The sequence below is a fragment of the Cyrtonyx montezumae genome, unplaced genomic scaffold, assembly GCF_038088225.1.
Source record: "Cyrtonyx montezumae isolate F1298 unplaced genomic scaffold, pur_monq_1.0 scaffold_8, whole genome shotgun sequence".
NCBI lineage: Eukaryota > Metazoa > Chordata > Aves > Galliformes > Odontophoridae > Cyrtonyx > Cyrtonyx montezumae.
Window position 1 is genome coordinate 117,766,724 of NW_027072089.1, and position 22,048 is coordinate 117,788,771.

At 35.1% G+C, this 22,048-nt stretch overlaps 1 protein-coding gene across 6 annotated transcripts in view; it reads right to left on the reverse strand.

The window, feature by feature from the left end:
• The window catches only part of PHF14 (PHD finger protein 14), a 158,391-nt gene that overhangs the window by 71,612 nt on the left and 64,731 nt on the right, over nucleotides 1-22,048 (reverse strand). Inside the window, exon 17 of one of the 6 annotated variants that reach the window (XM_065752255.1) lies at nucleotides 402-475. The exons of 4 other annotated variants lie outside the window; for them this stretch is intronic. In XM_065752255.1, the coding sequence (XP_065608327.1) occupies nucleotides 445-475 (31 nt within the window). In that variant the 3' untranslated portion in view covers nucleotides 402-444. Of the gene's footprint in view, nucleotides 1-401; nucleotides 479-22,048 lie in introns of those variants that run through there. One more of the 6 variants, XM_065752252.1, reaches the window with a different exon arrangement.

Here is a 22,048-nt window from a genome sequence, read left to right on the forward strand (position 1 = left end):
ACCACTCTATCAAAGAGAACTGTCCCACTGTATGCAATATGTGTCATGAAATACACAAATGTAAGCCCCTCTAGTTTCTAAAGTATCACCTTTTTACCAAGCTCCTGCACAGTATAGCACAGTGCCAAATCTACCCTATGCTTATTGCAACATCTGTGAAAAGCAGAAATCAAGACCAGGATTTATTTATAGTTTAGTTTCAGAAGGTTAACAACACTACTAAAACTTTATTGGAACACTGCACCCAGAGAACAAAGAAAGTATAGTACAGTCTCTTATCACTCTTACAATTTAAAAATTACAGAATATTTATTACTTCATCATAAACACTGTATAAAGCTCCATCATGGCATTTGAAGATGAAAACTTGGCTTTTTAAAGGAATTGTGCAGCAGAATCCTGCAGGTGGCTCTTACCAGGTGACAGAGGAAGGCCCATTCCACTCTACTGGAGATTAGGAAATCCAGCAGAAGGCCTGCTTGGATAAGCAAGAAGCTTTTTACTGAATTGAATACGCAAAATGAGCGATGGTAACACGTAAGAAATGGAACTAAGTGAAAATTACATAGCAGTATTAAGAGGTTGTTTGAATACTTCAGAGACAATATTCAGGTGGTACAATCTCAGATGAACCCAATGAGAAACAACAAAAGAGTTCTACAGGAAATTTAGCAATGAAAAGAAGTTCAGAGAAAATATGGATTGCATTTCAGTCGATAACACAGAAGGGCCTGATGAACTTTGTACTTTGATATCCTGGAGCTCAAAGCTTCAGTCTGCTCAGTGAAAATCTCCTCCCAGACTTCTCTGTACACCAAAAAGATATAGGAAAGAGAAGGACAGCAAATTGCAAGAAAACAACTCAGGCTTATGTTGAATATATTCCAATCCATGGGGATTTCAATGCAGCATTCTGAAAGGTGTGCCTGATATCTCTTGTCAGCTCCTGTGTAAAATCTAAACATCATCATGACAAGTAGTACAAAAAAACCTGCTAAGACACTTCCATCTTAAAGAGCTAAGACATACTCTTTATAAAGAGGTAGCAAACAGGACTGAGAAAGTCATAGGGTGGTCAGCCCCAACTCTCCATCAAGAAAGACCAAGAAGAATGTTCTTTCATGATCCATTTTCAAATACTTGAAGGACAAAAAACTAACCCGGAGTAGTCAGAAAAGACATAGGAAGTGTAGATGGGTTAGTCATTTTCAACTAACCTTATTTTTACTGCTTTCAATTACTGGCTACATGAAATGAGGAAAGAGAAGTGGTGGCGATGTAGTGAAACGTACAGCTAAAGCATTTGCAGTACTAAGTAGAAGACTAGATCCATACGCTGAAAGCCAGCTAGACTGCTGGGCTCAAAGAGCAGCACACAATAGCTTGGGATCTGGACGGTGTCCATTAACAGACAAAGAACCAAAGAGGTTGATTTGGAGGCTAATATAGATCACTGTCTTCATCAAAATTCACCATAAATTTACCCACTGCAAATCTGTGCAAGGTACTAATTTCGGAAGTGTTTTTGACATGCTGAACGGCAGAGCTTCAATCTAAAATCTGCTTGAGAACTCTGAGGCCTAGACCAGCAGAATATTATGAAATTCATTCAGAACTGTGAAATTCTACACCATGGAAGATTAACTCCACACATCATATAGTCTGAGAACCAACTGGCTAAGAAGCAACACTGTGAAAAGGAAGAGGAAGTTAAATACCAAAATGCAATTCAACAGAAGTAGAACCAGCAAAACAAGGGAGGCTATTACTTCTATCTTTCCAGTGCTAATGAAAGATCGCTTAAATTGCCAAAACAAGTTTCAGACAACCCACTTCAAGAGAGATGATGAAAAAACAGAGTCCACTTAACACTTACCAAGAGAGCACGAAAGGCTGAAGAATCTGGCATTACTTAGTCCAGGAAAGAGGATGCTATAAACTATAAAGTGAAGCAAGGGAATCCAATTGCAACCCAGAGCCACCTGAAGAGCAGTTACAATGACAGCATAGCCAGACTTTTCCCATTGTGGTTGATGACATGACAGGCACAAGTTTGGAAAGTTCAAAGTGGACGTTACAAAAACCTTCACATACTTGATCATAAGCACTGCAGCACTGGGACAGCTTATGCAGTAAGCCTGGGAGCTATTCAAGACTCAGCTTATCACAAACCACCTCTTCCACAGGGGATAACTCTCCCCCTCTGAAAGAGAGACAAAGCTCTATGACAGCCAGAGGTTCTTTTCAAAGAACTGTTATGTGGCTACCTTTCTCCTCTTGTGAAGTTAAATTATGAATAACATAACAGTTTCAATAATGACTATGCAATGTAGCTTTAGTTTTCACACATTCAGTTTGAGACATTAGCTCAACACTTTTCATACAAAATTCATCACCAGCTCCCCAAAATGCTTTGTGACCTTGGCTTCACAACAGCAAGGGGTCAGAAAAGAGCCTGCAGATCTGCAAGCTACCATATAGGAAGTAGTCAAGCAAGAAATTATGATAATTTGTACTCGATATTCTAAGCACTTTCATTTCAGGTGTTAGTACACTAATCTTTATATCAGTCATTACTTCCAAGTATTGCTGACTCCTGCGAGATCAGGATGGCAAGCAGCTACACTGAAAAAAAGAATCCTGTAATGCTCAGTATGTGGATTTCTGTCACTTGCTACAAATAGCACGAAATCTTTCTTTGCAGTTCTCCTGCAGAAAGCATCTGACTGTTCACATGCCAACACTTGATCTTTAAGAGGTGTCCAAGAGCGATTACATAATCAGTCCCATTTTGCAAAAGTAGTAAAACGATGTTTTAAAATTCAAAGGTACTTGTAAACAAAGACCCTTCTTTGACTGAAAAGCGATTTCATATTCTATTGAAAACTAGAAACTATAAACATTTTGCTCAATAAAAGCAAAAAACAACAACAACAAAAAAACGAACAGACCATGGGTTGAAACTTTGTATACAGATTTGTTTTATAGCTGTGACTGAATATAGTGCGTATTTGTAGCCATCCAAAACCAAAAGCCAACAAAAAAACACTCCAAGACTCAGAAGAACTGGTAATATCCTTGAATATTTACAAACCTAGAATAAAACACTTTACCTTTGAAATGGCCTAAACAAATAGTTTCTAGATGTATTTATAAATAAAATACAAAGTAAGCTAGAAAAGCATAGAAAAAGCAGTGTATTCACTTGTACAACACATGTACTTAATGCTGGGACTTTTTTTTCCCCCCTCAAAAGACCAGAATGTTCTTCCATACTGCTCAGATTGAAAGTGAATTGGCTTATTAACTGATACAGAAAAGCTGAGAAATATTTCAAAGCACATTTGCTTAACTTACAATGCAAACATTGTATACATTTCACTATAATTTGTTAATTCATTTTTAGCCTTCAGTTTAAAACTTTCTAAAACGCAAGTGAAATACACAATTATTAAATGCACAAAAGACACAAAAATTGCAGTTCTATTTCAAACTACTTCTGAGCATGCAATAATTAGTGAGAGTTGTTCAAATTAAGTCATAAGTTAACAAATAAATATACATTTACATCAGAATACAGCTATGTCCAGAAGTCATACATCGCTTACGAGAACAACTATTTAGACAAAGTATTTAGAGCAGCAATTTTTCAAATATGTCATATGGTGTTCTCTGTCATGGCTAAAAAAAAGTGCATGAAAATAAGATTCAGATGTCATTCATAAATTTTAAAAGCAATGAAAACTATTTGCATTGTAAACAGAAATTTGTTAATTATCAGTTCTTAAGATAATCAACAAAAGTGTACTAGGAAAATGCTCTAGTGCAACTGTATGATAGATATTATATCATCACTTCTAATAAAACTGAATATCAGTGAAATAATACCATGATGTACACTGTAACACATTTACTACCATTTTTCTTCCTCAAATAATATAAAATGGGCCCTTTGAGAAAAAATTGCCAGCAAAGTCTTTTGCAATTGAATATTACTTACAATAAGAGTATCAACAACAGGGTAGCTGAAGCATGAAGTGTGGCTTGTTTCAATTTAATCAAAATGTGGTAACTTCTTCACATAGAAAAAAAATTTTAATACATATTTTCATTATATTACTTACTGGCATAATCGGTATGAAACAAATCTAAAGCAAAACAAACCAGTAGAGTGAACCAATGGCTCACTGTATGCCATGCTGGGTGAAAAGCAAGTCAAATTATTTTTCCATTTCAACAGTTTCCTGAGTTTTTGTTACCTCTGTGGTTGGCCAACTTCAGCCAGATCTCTTTCACATTACAGTTCCCTTTGAAATATGCAAAAAAACAAACCCAACCCTCAATGTTCACTTAAGGTAGAAATGAAACTGCTTTTTAAAGTAAGTAGGAACAGGCTTAATTGTCTTTCTAATGATACATCTATACAAAATTCTGTCTTCAACACATGCCTATGGGGAGAAAAGTATTAAATATGAGAAGATTGGATGTCATTCTGCATGACATCGGAACTACAAAAATTTGGCCTTTTTCCTTGTTAATGGTCATCATTATTCTGTAATGCTTCTATACCCCTTTCTTCCTTATCACTGGTTTTGTTTCCTTTCAAGAAGCAAACAACACAGACATCAAATGATACACTGGAATAGCACATACACAAAAGGTTAAAAAAGAAAAAACAAAAAAAGGATTTATCTCAAGAAAATTGCCAAGTTCTGGAGTCTGTGAAATCTGTGATTGTGATAAACTGATTTCTGAAATCTCACCTTACAGGAAAAGAGAAAAATGAAAACATTCCAAATGAAGCCTAAACTATTTTTGAATTAGTTGGTGAAGGTAGATGAAAGGTACCATACAACATCAAAGAAAATATGTCAAAACTTGAAAACAAGGAGACTAGAAGTTCAGACAAAAAGCTTAGTCCTTATCTCCAAGTATCTTCAGTATTTTCAAAAGAAAATACCAGTATCAAAGAGAAGTTTTATAAGCATACTACATTTTCTCTGCTGCATACACATAAAGTTGCAAATTTAATATAATGTAACTTTGCAGTGACTCACTGTCCATCTCACCTCTAGTGACTACCACAGCAAACTGCTCTATTCAGCATAGGTTCCTGTCTACTACTCTGGCTCCCTGGGTTTTGAAGAGTCTCAGTACCTCTCGCTCTTCCAACCACAGCCCACACAGAGTTTTGTTTCTCTAAACAGCCTGACTTCTTTCTTGCAAGACCCAAAGTTCGAAAGTTTCAAAAAGGTGACATTTTGCAGCCTTTCCACAACTGTCTCAATTCTGTTTCTCTACACTTAGCATCCAAACTCAGATACTTCTCCAGCCCACTCATCAGAGTTTAACCACCATCTCTGTATTTGGCAGTGAGTACCAGTCTTTTTACCTGTATACACACAGCTCAAGGATTCACCTGCAACTCAAGGTCACATTTTATACAGCACATCTGCATGAGCTTGGCTTGGCTTTAATAAGTAAACAAGGTTAAGATGTTAAGAAATCAAACTGCTAGGTAATTAAAACATTTAATTGCATCTGTTGATTTGAAATAGTAAAAGGTATTGACTCAAGAAAAATAAATAAAAACAGCAATTCACTAAGATCAGGATCAGCTTCTTTCAAGGAGAAACAGGGCTTGAAACATCTTCACCTTACTAATGACTGCTTGTATTCAAAGATTCATCAGATGTCTGCATTTGCTCTAATATTCAAACCCAGGTTAACCCAGCAATGTGCTAATCTTCACCGTATGTAATCACCTATCTCATGTATATCACACTTGCAGCTCTCAATGACAAAAGATGGCCAAAGTGATGCAGAAGATGGAGAGAGACACACGACCACCGGTCAAGTTCACTGCTCCCTTTCACTCTTCTCATCTCATGTACACATGTCCAGTCTGATCTGAATTAAAGAGACCAAATACCAGTGGTAAGCTATTGATTCCAACTTCTCTTTTCTCTGTATGTCCTGTTGCAAACTGTATTGCAACTACAAGGACGAACACATTGAGCAGGCCCACAGTACACTATAAACATAGGGGATAGCAGACCTAAAAGAAGCTGTAACAAGCCTCTTGTAGTTCCAAGAAAACTGTTCTGCTCACAATACTCTTTAACATTTCCCTCCAATATTACAGATTTCATCAAACTGACACAGACATATTTCTCTTCTGTCTTCGGGAAAGAAAGGGAAATCTCTGATCAAATTCTTCAATTCACTTAAAAGCCTGCATGCATATAGGATAATATACTTGCCTAAATTTCAGAAACAGATCAACAAATAGCAATTTTGCCTGAAAACGTCCTGTGTAATGAAGGTGAAGTAGAGATACAAGAAACTTTTAGCTTGATTATAGTACTATAAGTAGTGAAGAATAGAAGTGGAGTGTGGGGGGTTTCAGTACTGCTATTATCACCAGTGCTTAGCATATCTAATTTTCATCTGTTCCAATGCCAGCTACAAACCTTCAGAGTAAGTTTTCATATGTTTCAGTTACGGACACTTCATTTGAGCATTTCACCATTTCACTTTTCACTGCCTGTAAGCAAGCACTTTATAATTCAGTCACTGTATAGAAGTATACTATACATTATTCATGACTCTGGAGAAACAGAGTGGGTAGCTTGCACTATTTCAGAAGCATAAACAGTAATATGAATTCATAAGAAGTGAATTGAAGCCAACATTCTAAAAGAACCACTGAAAACTTTAATTTAAAAATGTTTCCAAAAATTTTCCAAAAAGGCATTCAGCAGTGACTTCTCTAGTCAACCCCAGAAAACATTTTGTGACAGTAACAGAGACAAAAAGCCTCAAGTACAATGATCCAGAGAAGCTGAAGTACTATTTCCCCAAAGCTCTGGTGCCAAGCTCTGCTAGCAATTTGAACAAAAATGTTATATTCATCTTAAGAAATGGCATAAACAAAAATAGCATTCTGGAAACATCTGCACTTACAGGGCTGACAGAGAACATCAAATACCTGCGAGATGCTGAAAAAGGTAATAGCAGAAATACTTAACCAGAAACACAAGTTTTCCATTTCCCTGAGTATCTTATTAAATGTTACGTATTAGGTGCATTTTCAATTGATACATTTTCCTTATGTTGACAATATAATGTTTTGAATGCCATCACTTTAACTAATGAAGATATCTTCAAATAAACAATTACAAATGTAGTAGTCTGAGAAAGAGTACTTCAACTGATTTTAATATGAATTAATCTGCAGTGAAAATACTATGCTGCGTTTCAGAATTTTATCAGTCTTCATTACTAAAAAAAAATAATCATTTCATATTCATGGGTTAATATTAAATTTAGATGTAGAAATGATGAGAATGGGAATTTTTCTTAAGCATCTCATGAAACAGTAAAACTAATTTTGAATGAAATAGTAAGATATTATTTTCATAATTAGAATGAGACTAAGATATTTAAGTAGGACAAAGCAGATAAGTGATTAATTCAAGTTTCAGAATAAAGGACTTCAGTTTTTTAGAAATTTAATCTTTTGAGATTTCTGCACCAAGAAGGACCAACTGAAAAAGACTTAGTTACCAAGTACTATAAACTGCACTGAAATTTCCTTTCCCACAAATATGCAAAACACTGTTACAAACATACAGCAATTTTAATTATATAAATCTTATAATAAATCTTCTCTTTCAGAGAAGAATCCAGATGAAATGACAGCACACGTGAACCTGGGACAGGCCTCATAATTTGTAATCACCTTTACCAACCACTACACGCATACACATATGCTTACAACAATCTATACATACATACATACATATATACAGCAACATACAAGGTGAAAAAGAAACCACAATATTTTCAGCTCGGAAATTAATGGCTAACTCACAACAGTTGTTCAGATCAAGTCTTCAAAGAACTATGACGCCCATCAGAAAAAAAAATAAAATACTATGAGTACTCTCTTAAGACCCTCCACAGAAAACCAGTTCACCTGATCCCACCTGTGTCTGCAACACGAGAAATCCTCTCTTGCATCTATAAGGCTTGCTCCCATTTTGTGGGGTGACCCACTACCCACCAGAGAGGATCCCAAAGCTTACTTATAGGAACTGACAGGAATCCTCCTGTCCCCTCCCACCATTGTGTTCTCTGTCCATATCACCAGGTGCAACTTTCTCTTCTAGCACTCTGTACTAGGGACAAAATTTGGAACATTAGCTGGGCTTTTATTTATTGCTTCCTGGAGATAAGGAAACAGGCTACATTTTCTCTGTCATATACAACGTAAGACTCAGGGGGCGAGGGAGGAATGGTTTGCTTTGGTAGAGAATTTATACCTAAAATACCGTGTGCAGTTCCATGCTCCCCAAGGACAAGACACTGGACACACTGGAGTGAGCTCAAGAAAAGTACCTCAACAGGAATAAAAAGGACTGGAGCAACCGTCACAGAAGGGAAGTCTGAGACAGATGGGATTGTTCACAGTCTCAAAAAGAAAAAGCTCATTAGGAATCTCCTTGGTGTGAATAAACACCTGACGGGGAGGGACATACAGAGTCACACTTCCTGGTGGCACTGAATGAAAGGGCAAGAGGAACTAGGCACAAATTAAAATAGTGAAAAACCTAGCATAAGCAGCAGCATTTATTTTTGTTGTGTTTTTTTGTTTGCTTGCTTGACTGTGAAGGTCAAAAAAACAAGAAGCTACAGAAACTCCATCCATAGAGATACTGAAAACCCAGCCAGCCCCTGCCTGGCTGACCTTGCTCTGAGCAAGGGGCTGGGGACCAGTGCTAAAGGTCTCTTCCAATCACAGCTGTTCTGTGATTCAGCTCCTAATAAAAGCAAAAAAAGCCTTTCAAGAACTGAAGAAAATTGAAGTCCTACAGTTTACTTATTGTTCTTTAATGTGAAAAACTAAGATTACCACTGGAGTTTTAAAAGCCCGCTGGTTTTCTTATCTCTTTTTCACAGCCAGCATTATTAAAAGAACTGTCAGTAGGTACCAGCAGACGACAGGCTGTTTTTATGTAAATTTAAATAATTTTACTATGCCTGGTTACAAAATAACACTTTTTTCCCCCATTTCATCTGCTTTACATCTTAAGATATCAAGTTGCTGCTTTTCATATGCCAGTAATGGCATAAACTCTCCAAAATGCAAAAAATGTCAATTAAATACTAAACTGATGAACACAGCTTTAACTATTAAAACTAGCAATACTGATTTTACTCAAGCAAAATCTAAAATCTCAACAGATATAACATTTCTTTTAAATTGGACATTAAGCATCTTCTCCTCAAATGCATTTCTTAACACCCCTCTACAGACTCACATGCTTGGCAGTTACAATTACTTAGTCTTCATCAAGCCAGAAAAAAATCTAGAAATTGCTCTCTTTATCTGTCATTTATTATTAAACAGTCTTCAAAACTTATTAAGTAAGGCTATCCTTGCCAAAGTTTATCACATTATGTACTTTGTTTTTCTTTTTGAATATCTTCAACTCATTTATTTCTTTTCAAAGTGGATTTTTAGGTTACGCTGTGTACCACTGACAAACAGCTTCATCCTTGGTTCTCCAAATCTCAGCATCATTGAACAGTAATGCAAAAATACACCCCCTTAGGAAGTCATATCCAAAACAGTTCCTAGAGTGGAAAGGAGAAGTCCACTGAAATTCTGAAACTCATTGTCAAGGTCATAAAGACAGACTTTATTTTAATTGCCTTTTACCAAACACAAACAACAAGCCTGTGCTCCCTTGTGGTCATACTAATCAGCATGCACTGTGTTAGATGGAAAAATGCACAAGAATCTCATCCATTCACTTTTATATTCTATTTGCCTTAATTGCTGAGCAGAGACAGGGTATGAAATAAGTGGTCCATATCACAAGATCCGAAGAGACATCCATTTTGAGGCCTGGAAAGGCATAAAAGCAACATACTATTGAAAGAGAAGATTTAACTACTCTCCCTTTATTTCCCTAGGTAACAACATCAGGATCAGGTATAATTTGCCACTGAATTTCAGTAACAAGAACTCTTCAGAAAGGTCTTCAAATTTATGAGATTTTTAAATCCAAGGATAAAACTTAGCTGTAGTTTAGACTGAAGTGTGCACTTTTATTCATATAGTATTCTCTTACCAAATTATAATCAAGTTTCTGCTATGCAATTTTGGTACTGCTACTGCTAGTTTTTATTGCTGTATGAAACTGCAAACAGCTAGACTGCCAAAACAACTACATCACACATATTTCACTTTTAATTTCCTTTTGTAAGAAACAGATATGAAATTATTCTTTGGATATTACTGTCAAATATATAGCAACAAATTTTTTATCAATTAAGATACATACATTTTGATTTTTGCAATTAATTGAGAAAAGTCTATTAAAAATATTCTAATAATGCCTAAGTTAACTATCAGTCCACTGGTATCACTGAATTATCCTTGCATTTACTTCTGTCAGCTAAAACTGAACAACACTTCAAATATCAATACCCACTTGGCTATTATTATCATTAAAATTCCCTCTGATAAACGCAAACACCTCATCAGACACATTTTTACCATATGTAGGATGCTGAAGCTTTCATGAAAATTCTTTCAGATATTAGTTTTCCAAAGCTGTGTTCCATCATTAAAACCCAACTACACATAATAGCTTCAATGTGCAGAGTTAGTTGTCTCCGTTTGCTTTTAACTACAGATAGTTAAATTGAATACATTATTTTCATTTTACATTTCAATTAAAGAACTGAGGCTCTCTGCTCAGAAATTACGGAAGAATATTCTGACTTCTTGACTGGACAATAAATAAAATGACAGTAAACATGCTCCAACACCTGTGTTTTTTTCACGCAAGTCACTGGACAACTGCATCTCAAGTGCCCCCACAGAGAAACCTAATGACTTAAAGGGCAGCAATAATCATCCAACACATTAAATCTAGATGAGAGAAAAAAATAAAACAAAAACAAAAGCAGTGTTTTTCAAGGATGACAGTGTATATCGAGCTAGACAGAAGCAAGGTTTTTCATTAGTTCCAAAAGCTGACAAAGGATTCAGGAACCACACTTCAGACAAGTAATATTTCCTGTTCAAACATGCTTACATTTATTAGCTCAGATGCTGTATGGTATCGATGGGCAGTAGCTTTCTCACTCCATATGAACTTATCCATTTCCAAGTGACAATGCTGACCTTTCAGTGTAGTATAGCTGCTCATACTTTACTCTCTTCTCCAACAATTTAAAATAATAAATATCAAAAATGTCATGCAGAAAGAAGTGTACTGTGCTGTATAGCTCATGTATAAGGTCTCCGTGATCACTAATTAGAAAGGATGTTTTACTGAATTATCATACTTCGCATGCAATTACTGCAGAGCAACAACATGAATTAACCTTACAGAACAAGGCGCTCAATATTGTTGCTGGAGATGCACACATTTCCCTCCCCCCACAATCAGTAAAATTCAATATGAGAAACAATGGACATAGAATGGCTTTGTTTTTGTCTTTAAAAGAGAACAGTGATTCCTGTAATAGAATTCAAATGCTTGGCCACCCTTCCTCTACCTTCCTAACCTAACTTCTGTTTCCTTTTAATGAGAAAAGGGAAAGTCAGCAAAACAAAATGTCACCATTAAATCATTTCACAGCATTTTGTGTCAGAAATGTAATGGAAAATGCACACATCATGGGAAAGGTTACTGTTCTTCCAGAATATCTTTTCACTTGGTTCAGGGCGTATCTCTCTACATAACTGTGCAGGCACTTTTGATAGTTGTTCTCCCTAGGCTTAATTTGGCAGTTGAAGGATTGTGGCATTTTCAGGAAACCACTGTGCAGTGATTTTAGTGGTTATCTGGCTGAAAGTGATGGTATGATTTAGAATAATTACTTTGTTTACGTGCAATGGTAAAAGTCAGTTACGACATCAAACTCCAGTGTCAGCTTATATTTTACTGCATATTTCCCTAATATGGCAACACATCAAACCTCAAAGTCAGAATTACAGAAATTTATTGTTCATGTTCCTCAACAGCAAAGTACATATGCAATACAAGAGCACTGTTTATACTTTGTTTAACTGACAATTATGAGAAAAATAAAAATGCAAAGAGAAAAAGACGGTTTCAGCCAGTTAATCACTGAACTGAAAATTAATTTGTGCTTGACCTTTACATTGTTATAGTCACTGATATGAGAAAGGGAATAAAGTCGTACTAGAAAAGGCTTATTTTTCTTTTCCCCATTTCCTTTCTATAGTCTTTCTCTTAAAAGTTAAGTGAAGTCACCAGGCATTCCTCAACAGGAAGTCAAAGAAAGGTTTGAAAATTCAGCTGCAACCTTATTCAAGACAGCATGGCAATGTTATTGAATTGTTTTTTTTATACTGAGCTTCATATGACAATAACACCCAAAGAATATTTGTTCAAATAAGATAAAAAAAACACATTATGACGCAGATCAAATATTAAAAAAAATTAAAAGATTCAAAAGGTAATATGAGATTGATATAAAACAATGATGTGCTAAACACAGCAATACAGAATTCTCATCCTATGGAATCACACCTATGACTTTTTGAACAACAGAAGCAAATTAGTAGTTTTCATTGATATGAGAATGCAAAGTTAACACAACATATAGGTTATGGAAATGATCTCACTTGCCCCAAATAAGTCAGTTTTATTAATTGTATAGCAAAACAAAATCTGAATCTACCTTGGATACACATGATTTGGAAAAAAAAATACAATTGCAAAATGCATGCACAAGGAAACAGATTAAAAAATTACTCTAGTAGATTACCCAGTAGGTAATTTCAATGGCTGCAAGGACAGGGAAACAAAGAGCACCCACAGAGACAAAACTAAAAATGTAGTGAACACTAATATTATGCCAAAACAGAGGAACAACAAATAAAACCAAGAACTGCATTATTTGTTCAGAAAAAGCAAAGGAATTCTACAAAAAGATTAACATTAAACTTGTAAAATTCTCAAACTTCTAAATGGAAGCTTTTATGTGTAAATCATTTCAACTATATTAAATGTCCTTCTACAAAATATGAATTTCTCCTCTAACATATGGTGCAAAACAGCCTTCTTTTACCCAGTACATCATAGATCTAAAGAGGCATTGTAAGAGGAGCTTTTTAAATGTTTCCTTTACCATGGTTCTAAAAGTATTTTCTCCAGTATCCAGCTCTGAAACATCTTAGGTTACAGAATTATTAAGCTAAAAAAGAACAATAATAATGTATATATAAGTAGACTATCCACAGCTATCCAGAGATCACCAGATTCCACAATATAAAAAACTCCCAATTTAGTCCCAAATTAACAAGAAATCACACACATCTTTGTTCCACTGATTTATTAATGAAAATTTGTGCTATATGTCATTTTACTCATGTCAATAAAAACTAAGGTTAGAAAAATGACTCAAAAGATTTAAGCTCTCAGTACTCTTACCTACTTTTCACGTATGTACTTCCTCAATAATGTAAAAGATACATACTCTCTCATTTCACATCAAATTCTGAATACTGTAGATTATTTTTGCACTAATAACTCTGGCCTCCTACTATTAAAACCCCATACAGGTTATCTAACTACAGATCAAAGAGCAGAAGTATTGGGCAGCAGTAACAAAAGTAAGAAACAAACAACTGCATACTGGAATGAATTACTAGCATTTCATAATTCTCAATTCATAATTAACATTACACTTCCACGAACAGACAGTTACTTTTGAACACTGACTCTACAGATGCTCATTTGATGTGAATTGTGCCAAGCCAAAATTAAGGCTGTAACACAGTGTTCAAATGGCTATTGCTTTCTGCCACTGTCTTCTACCACGTTCTTTTAATACTTGAACACAAACATTCTGAGGTTATAAATTTCCTATGAGTTTCAGTTTCATGGTTTCTGTAACTATGCCTCAGTTTAGTAATGCAGAACAAGTGAACTGATAAAGAACTTGGCATTTGTTTTTTGAGCACTCTGTACTGTGAAATGCTCTGATGAGATAACCTTGATGCACTGAAAGTGACTGAAGCAGTTTGGCCAGAACAATAAAATATCTCACACATACAAATGCCAACTGAATTGGATTATTTGATACTTGTTTGATGCCCTAAGAAAAACATTCTTAAGAATACCCACAAAAATAAATGCTACTGACCCTATCAAGATAAATATTTTAATCTTTCGCAGCTAGAATGTATTAGTAGGAAGCAGGCTGGGAAATATTTTGCTAGGTCATCGGCCTCTGCTGTTACAGATAATGTAATTCCACATTCTCTGCATCTTGTTTTGTTAAAGTAATTTTAATCTTCTGCAGAGGCACCTCACTCACAGGCTTTTTTTTTTTTTTTTTTTTTTTTTTTTAAAGAACTCACTACTTAAAGCAAAGATAATCAACAGAGCCTGAGTATTATGTTTTCTAATTCTTTGGATCTCAGGAGTTTCAAAAAGGTATGGAGGCCTCTGATCCATGTATTCCTTACGGCAATCAGAAAAATAATATAAATCCTGAAACACCTAGCTGTTTTGGGAACAGATGATGATTGTCAAATATAGTGTAAAGCTCTAATGTACAAATCTGTGATTGCAGCACAGACTTGATCATGCAGCTGCAGCCAGGGAGGAAAGGGTAACTATTTCTGCAAATTCACCAATCAAGAAAGGTAAAATATTGTTAGTAGAACAGAAAGTAATTCTGCAGAAAGACCTGCCTGAATTTCTCTTTGCAAGCAGTAAAAACATACTACTTCTGAAGTTCACAGTACAAGTCCACAAACATTTAGGATCAAGAGACTAAATACCAATACCAAGATCTCCTGATAATTAAATGTCTGAATCAAACTTGCACCTGAATAGTGCAGAAACTCCCACTGCACAGTGGAAGATTAAAGCACAATAAAGAGATTAAAGTCCAGTATTCCATTACTTTGGAGTCACTGGCCTATAGCTTTTAAATAGATAGGCAGATGGACATATCAATATATAGCTAGATCTTGCACTAAACTTCAAGAGGGGTTGATCACTAAACAGACTGGGAAATAACTGGAAGAAAAACAAGTAGCCATGAAAAAATAATCCTTGATCGACTGCATGAAATAAAATCAAAACAAACAATACTGGGAAATAAAAAATAAAAATTCATTTGGTAATGGCAATACTGAAAAATCATGTCAATGTCACAATCATACTGCAATAGGGTTTGAAAACTTTAACAGTGAGAGACGCAAGTATGCATTTTTCTTCCATTATACATATTCAAGAAAACTTAATTTCTTCACAATATTTTAACATGAAATTTTGTAAAAATTTAAATGTTATTAAAAAAAAGAAATTCACAGAAATCATCTTTTTTCTAAAAACTACAATGATCACTGTTTTCTGCATCTGAACTTGAACACAGGTAGGCAGAATAATCTTCCATTCAATTTCACACTGTCTTGAAAAAATGAGATTTAATAGCATAATTTAGACAAAAATAACATTAGATGATCTTGTATGTATTGCCTTATCCAGCTTTCCTATTTCTAATAATACAGAATTGAATGGAAACAAGTCTCTTAATCTAGAGAGTATCTCTAAAGTTTCCACTTTGGGTCATTTCTGGGAAGATTGTCTTTAAGATCACAATAATATAGTGTCAAGAATTAAACTACAGGTGAAAAATGAAATTAATTAACTGAAAATCTGAGTTCATATACGTAAGTGGCATGAGTTTCCCCAAAATTTTACCTGTTAGACAATGTCAGGGCAGATAAATAATCCAGGCTTCACTCCAGGTTTTGCTTTCTCATTTACATGAAACAAGCATGCATATTAAAGAAACCAATTAGGTAGCACAGTTAAATAGACTGGTTCCTAATTAATTCAACATTCAAGAGCCTACCATGGATATCTTGAAGTAAAACTTCAAATATTCCAGGTATATGCAGCTTTTAGGGCTAGGTAACTCTGCATATATGTGTTCACTTGCTATCTAGCATCAAAAGAAATACCTTTGAGAAGGCAGTAAAACGAAATAAATGAAAGAGAAGAAAAAAAGATATGGCAGGTGACTTAAGCAATTAGAAAAGTTAACATGTAGAATGAATGCCCATAAATTATGTAGCAGAAATAAACTACACTACCAAATATTAAGCTTCCCTTCATTCAAGTATTTCATTCCAGTTAGATAATGCATTTATAATCCTCTGTAAAACCTAAGACTGTTGCAAATTGTGGATGAATTAACTAATATTTTCCTTGTAATTAATTTCTACATTAACAGCCTTAAACTATTGTAAATCATACTATTTCAATTACTGTGATAGATCGTTAATTTTTGTTGCAGTGCATTTAAAGTAATTCATTATTAATGTGCTTGTTCTGAAAAACTTCAGCTCATGCAGAGCTTCAAAACTGGCACCTGACTAACAGCTAAGGAGCAAATCCTTAACTTAGAGGCTGATAGGCACCTCAACATGGAAAGGAGAGAAAAAAAATGTAAAGACATACTTATGCAAGACAAATGAAATTAACAAAACGTGGTGAGCAACAGTTTTTCAGAGTAAACATCTTCAGAAGACTCTGAAGAACCTAAAATATACTTCTGTTAAAAAAAATAGAATTAAAGGAAGTAACTCTGTGCAGCTAAGGACTCGGTTCTTTATCCAGTACCAATTATCCAAAATACAATACAAATATTTGTAGCACCACTACTACAGATTTGCAGTCATTCTGTGACTTGATGACTCTGAGATAGGACAAACTTTAGAGTTAAATTTTTCAGAGATGTTTTCTCCTTTAGTATGCCAATGTATGCTTTCATCTTCCTACTACTCACCTTCCCCTTTAAGACATGCCTTGATACAGTGACTGCACAGGTAGAATACCATAATTTACCTGAACCACGTGAAAGTAGTTTCCGATTTACTTAATTTCAAGTAAGCATCTGCATTAAAACCGAACACTATATACATGCTTAAGAGCTAACTAGCCAATTTTACACTTTTTGGAATACAATAATCAGAATTCAAATCTCTTTGCAAAAAGTTTGGTTGCATATATTTTTCAGACAGAACCATAGACTATGTTACATCCGGGTATGCTATCAAAAGGAATGAGAAAATCTAACTTAAATAACAGTGAAGTGTAAAAAGTCAACATAAAAGATGTTCAGAATTAGAGGCAGTATACTTTCTCTAAGTCGTGATATAAAGAAATCTAAAGCCTTTAAAGATATCTCTTTAATCTGGCAAGTGTAGCTACAACTTGGTCTCATATTTTAATTTTCTTCTACTTTTCACAAATCAAGTATTTGAATGTCAGCTTTGTTCTTTCTTTTTTAATGTACTATATTGCTAAACACTTTCCAAGCACACCATTGAGGTAAAAACTAAAAGCTACTTTTTTTTTTTTTTGTTTGTATGTTTTGAATAGCAGCTGTTAATCTTAATTTTCTTATTTTACCAAAACAGATTAGACAGTAATACCATGCTGGAAGCACTTTGTGCATACAGTGGCACAATTACTTTCTCATAGAGAATGATGCAAAACAGAAGGCAAGCTTTATCTATTACATCCTGAGCAATACTTTATCAATGTTTCTACTAACATATAGTTAAATTATCAATAAAGCTACTAGACAGTATCATAAGCACTTTGTAAATATCTGCACTCATGAGTTAGCGAGTTATTAGGTTGACTTAAAAAAAAAAAAAAGATACCTAAGTATCAAGAATCTTTTCTGTAAGTTCTATGATTCATTGACTGTAATAAACGGTTAAGGAAAAGCATTAAACATAATGTCTCCCCTATAGACAACTTACTAGGATTTACAAAATGAAACAAAAGAAAAGCATTGTTACAGAAATGTTTTTTAAAACAAACAGTAGTGTTCACATCTGGAAACAAATATAGCCTTTCACACTGCTTTATGAATGTGTTAGAGAGAAGTTCTTATGTATCGTATCAAGCTTTAGAAACTCTTCTATTTCAAAATGTGTCTTCCATTCCAAGCAAACATTTTCAGTATTTGATTACTCCTTAAGACTGAACAGTAAATGGTTGTAAGTAGTCTCTGGTTTCCCTATGCTTTCGTTTTAAGTGTCCATTGTAACTTCCTCTACCAAATTCTTATCCCTCTGACAAAATGCATGCATGCCTTGCATCAAATCTATCTGCATCTTTTATTAAATATTTAAAAAACACTACATTTTAATACTATTCTTCTCAAAATACAGTTCACTTGAATAAAAAGATATTCAAAATTCACAATTCCCTAATCAATAATATGGCTTCTTTACTATCATTGAATCATAGAATGGCTTGGGTAGGTAGAGGCCTCAAAGCTCCCAAGCCCTCTGCCAGAGGCAGGGTGTCCAATCAGTAGGTAAGTACTAGATCAGGTTACCCAAGGCCAAATCCAATCTGGTCTTAAACACATCCAGGGATGGGGCATCCACAGTGTCTCAGGGTAACCTGTTCCAGCAATCTCACCACTCCCTCAGTAAAAAGCATCCCCCTGATATCTAATCTAAATGTCCCCTCCTTTATTGTACAATCATTTCCCCTTGCCCTAACAATATCCACCCACGTAAAAAGTTGTTTTCCCTCATGTTTATAAACTCCCTTTAAACACTGGATGGCCACAGTGAGGTCTCCCTTACAATTACGATAGGTTAAACTTATTTGAGTGAATTACTTTGATTAATTTTTTGCTGTCCAATAAACCTTGTAACTCACAACTGTTCCACTGATTTTGTAACAGGCCAAAACTACACAAGTACTTTTTTCAGTAAAAATAATGTATTTAAAAATGTATATAATAAATTTATTTTAAAAAAAGGTATTGCAAAAGGATTTTGAGATTGATCCACTCATTTGGTGGACAAAACCAGCAAATGTGAACTTTTAATAATAGTGCATATCTGTATTAGAAACATCTATGTATGAAATCTGACAGTGGTGATTAAAAATACAGTCTTCACATTTCCACAAATTATATGGCAACTACTGATGCACAGAAGTAATTACACATTAACATGTGCCAATATGGTTTAAAAAAAGCTAACAAATACAGATTACTCCAATAACTTTTTTGGTACATAGCTGTAGTCAATAAGGTAAACTTCAGCCAATTAAATGAACTACTATAATTTATGTGAATGAAACCTGCCTTTTCAGGAAGAGTTTCACATCATTTTACAATTATTTAAACACTTTGTATCCAGATGAACAGCAGGTTAAGTAAAGACAGACAATGAATAATCCTGCAGCCATTCCCTACTGCAAATAAGCATCTAAAATTGAGATTAAAAAAAAACCTGAATCTCCATTTGTCAAATAGTAATAGCTAGTTGAAGAATTTAATATTTTTTTAATTTCAGATTTCGTAATAAATATTCATCTTTGTTCAAGAAATGTGTTCAGTATTTTACAAAACCCACTCAGTCGTGGCTGAAAGATTGTGCTGGCAAATTAGCAGCCAATAAGCGTTTAACTACAGTTCAGAAACCACTTAATTATAAGCAGCTTTCTGTTTGATGATGTCTTAAACTCGAAAACATTTGCCAAAGTGCAAACGGTATACAAGCAAGGGGCCTCAGGTCTGAATTACCTCACAAAACTCCACATGTGACAAAGAAAGCAATTTATGTTTTGGACATGGAAGAGGGAGTGTTTAGCATTGCAAACTTTAACATAAGAGAAATAACTGCTTATTTTCCTCTAATCTCTGCTCAGTTGGCAGTAAAAAGTGAGACATCTATGTAAATTTTAGAACATAACATTTCTGAAAAATAGATTGTTCCTGAATCATGCAATTAGCTCTCTCTCAGGTAACATAAGCTAGAAAAGCTGGAAGGCCCCATCAAGATAATTCCCCAAACCTGCAGTTTCAGCAGTTATATATTTTCATTTAACTTACTGATCAAACTACACATTAAAAAAAAAAAATTCTCTACAACATCCTCCCTAACCTCCTTTTTCTTCATGGAAGACAAGGTAAAAACAAAATCCAGTAATGACGAAGTATTTGCTGAGTGAAAGATAGAGATGATGAAAAAAATAAAAATTTTCTGAGAAACATTTGTCTGCAACAACAATAATGCCAAAATATCTCCTTCTTAGAAAGAATGCTATGGACTTAGATTTAAAATAACACTAATTTACTTCTAAGACTAATTATGAAGACAGTTTATAATAGAATTTGTTAGGGTTTGACATAGAGTATGCTTATTTTTGGTCAGTTTGAATTATTACTAAAAGGTTACTATTATGTAATAAAGCAAGACATAACATAAAATTTCTGTTATAGTTTTAATTTTCAGCCTAAGTATATGGCTCTAGAAAGCACTTTATCTCCTTCACATTCTCACTTCTGCTACAGACTTGCAGAAAAAGCCTTATGAAGAAAATTAACTCACTGCCATTTTTTCAGTAAGGCATGGTACATGTTTCCAAGATTCCTTTTAACAATCAAACAGACTTCCAGCATTGCTGATTTCTTGCCAACTGTTGTGAGAGTAGGGCTAAAGAAAGACATTTTCCTGTTGCAAAGAGTTAAAATTATTGCCACCAATGACCATGTTTCTGTATTAACTGTTGGGATACCCTGCTCCTATTTCACTCTAGTCCAGGGAAGAAACTAGGAGACCAACTGAGCTGTAGGGTACCTTCACAACATATGAGGTACTGATGAGGCCCTAGGAGTACTCCAATTCAAAAGAGTCCTGCCCCTAGAAGAAATAACTGCATGCACCAGAACAGTTTAGGGCCGGACGCACTGGAAAGGAGCTCTGCAGAGAAGGCCATGAGCCAGCAGTGTGCCCTTGTTGCCAAGAAGGCCAACAGTATCCCAGGGTGCATAAAAAAAGAGTGGCCAGCAGGCTGAGGGAGGTAATCTTCCCCTTGCTACTATGCCCTGGAAAATTCAAGTCTAGAGAACTGTGTCCAGTTCAGGGTTCTTCAGTTCAAGAAAGACAGGGAAATTCTGGAGAGAGTCCAGTAGAGGACCACGAAGATGGTTAGGGGCCTGGAGCAGCTCCCTTAAGAGGAACAGCTTAGAAACCTGGAACTGTTCAGCCTGGAGAAGAGAACACTGAAAATGGATCATTATCAATACTTAACCCTTTCTGAAGTATAGGTGTCAAGAGGATGTGGCAAGCCTCTTTGTGGTGGCACCCAGTAATAGCACAAGGGAAAATAGGCACAAACTGGAACACAAGAAGTTCAATATAAAGAACTTCTTTACTTTGAGGGTGAGAGAGCAAGCTGAAGCAAGCTGATCAGAGAGGCTGAGGAGACACCTCTGGAGATGTTCAAAACCCACCTGGACACCTTCCTGTGCAACCTACTGAAGCAAAGCTGCTTTAGCGGGGGGTTGGACTTGATGACCTCCAGAGGCCCCTTTCAAGCCCTATGATTTTGTGAACCTGTGAAACTGCATCAACTTCTACAGTACAAGATATACTATGATCACAGTATAAAATAAGCTAATCTCATCAGAATATATCTGTATCTGGAATATATCCTAATTCTATCGCTACCATTTGCCTGCATTTATCACTGATTCTGAATTTCCCCATCACTGATTCCTTGAATGAAATAAAAAATACATTTTAGAATAAACCCTACAGTGAAAAATACCAATTATATTGGTCCTGAAAGGGGAGATCTTTTCCGTAAAAATCTAAGTGAATCATAAAGGACTTAAGTATAACACTGTTTTTTATCTGAATTTATCACAAGATCATTTTAATTAATGTTCAGTAGATTCAATTAGAATCTGTTTTCGGGTTGCTAAGCTCCATTATTCTTCTTTCAATAATTAGAGCAGTTTCTACAGCTTCACAAAGAGGTCAGAAAGCCAGATATAAGTTGAAATCAGCAAAAGTTGTGGTCAACAGTAGCTGCCACTGAATAGCCATTCTACACTTTAATTAGATTTCTGCACCTACTAAAACACCGTTCAAGAGGGGTTTTTTTTCCAGCTCTGTTTCAGATAAGGAATATGATTATCAAATACTTTT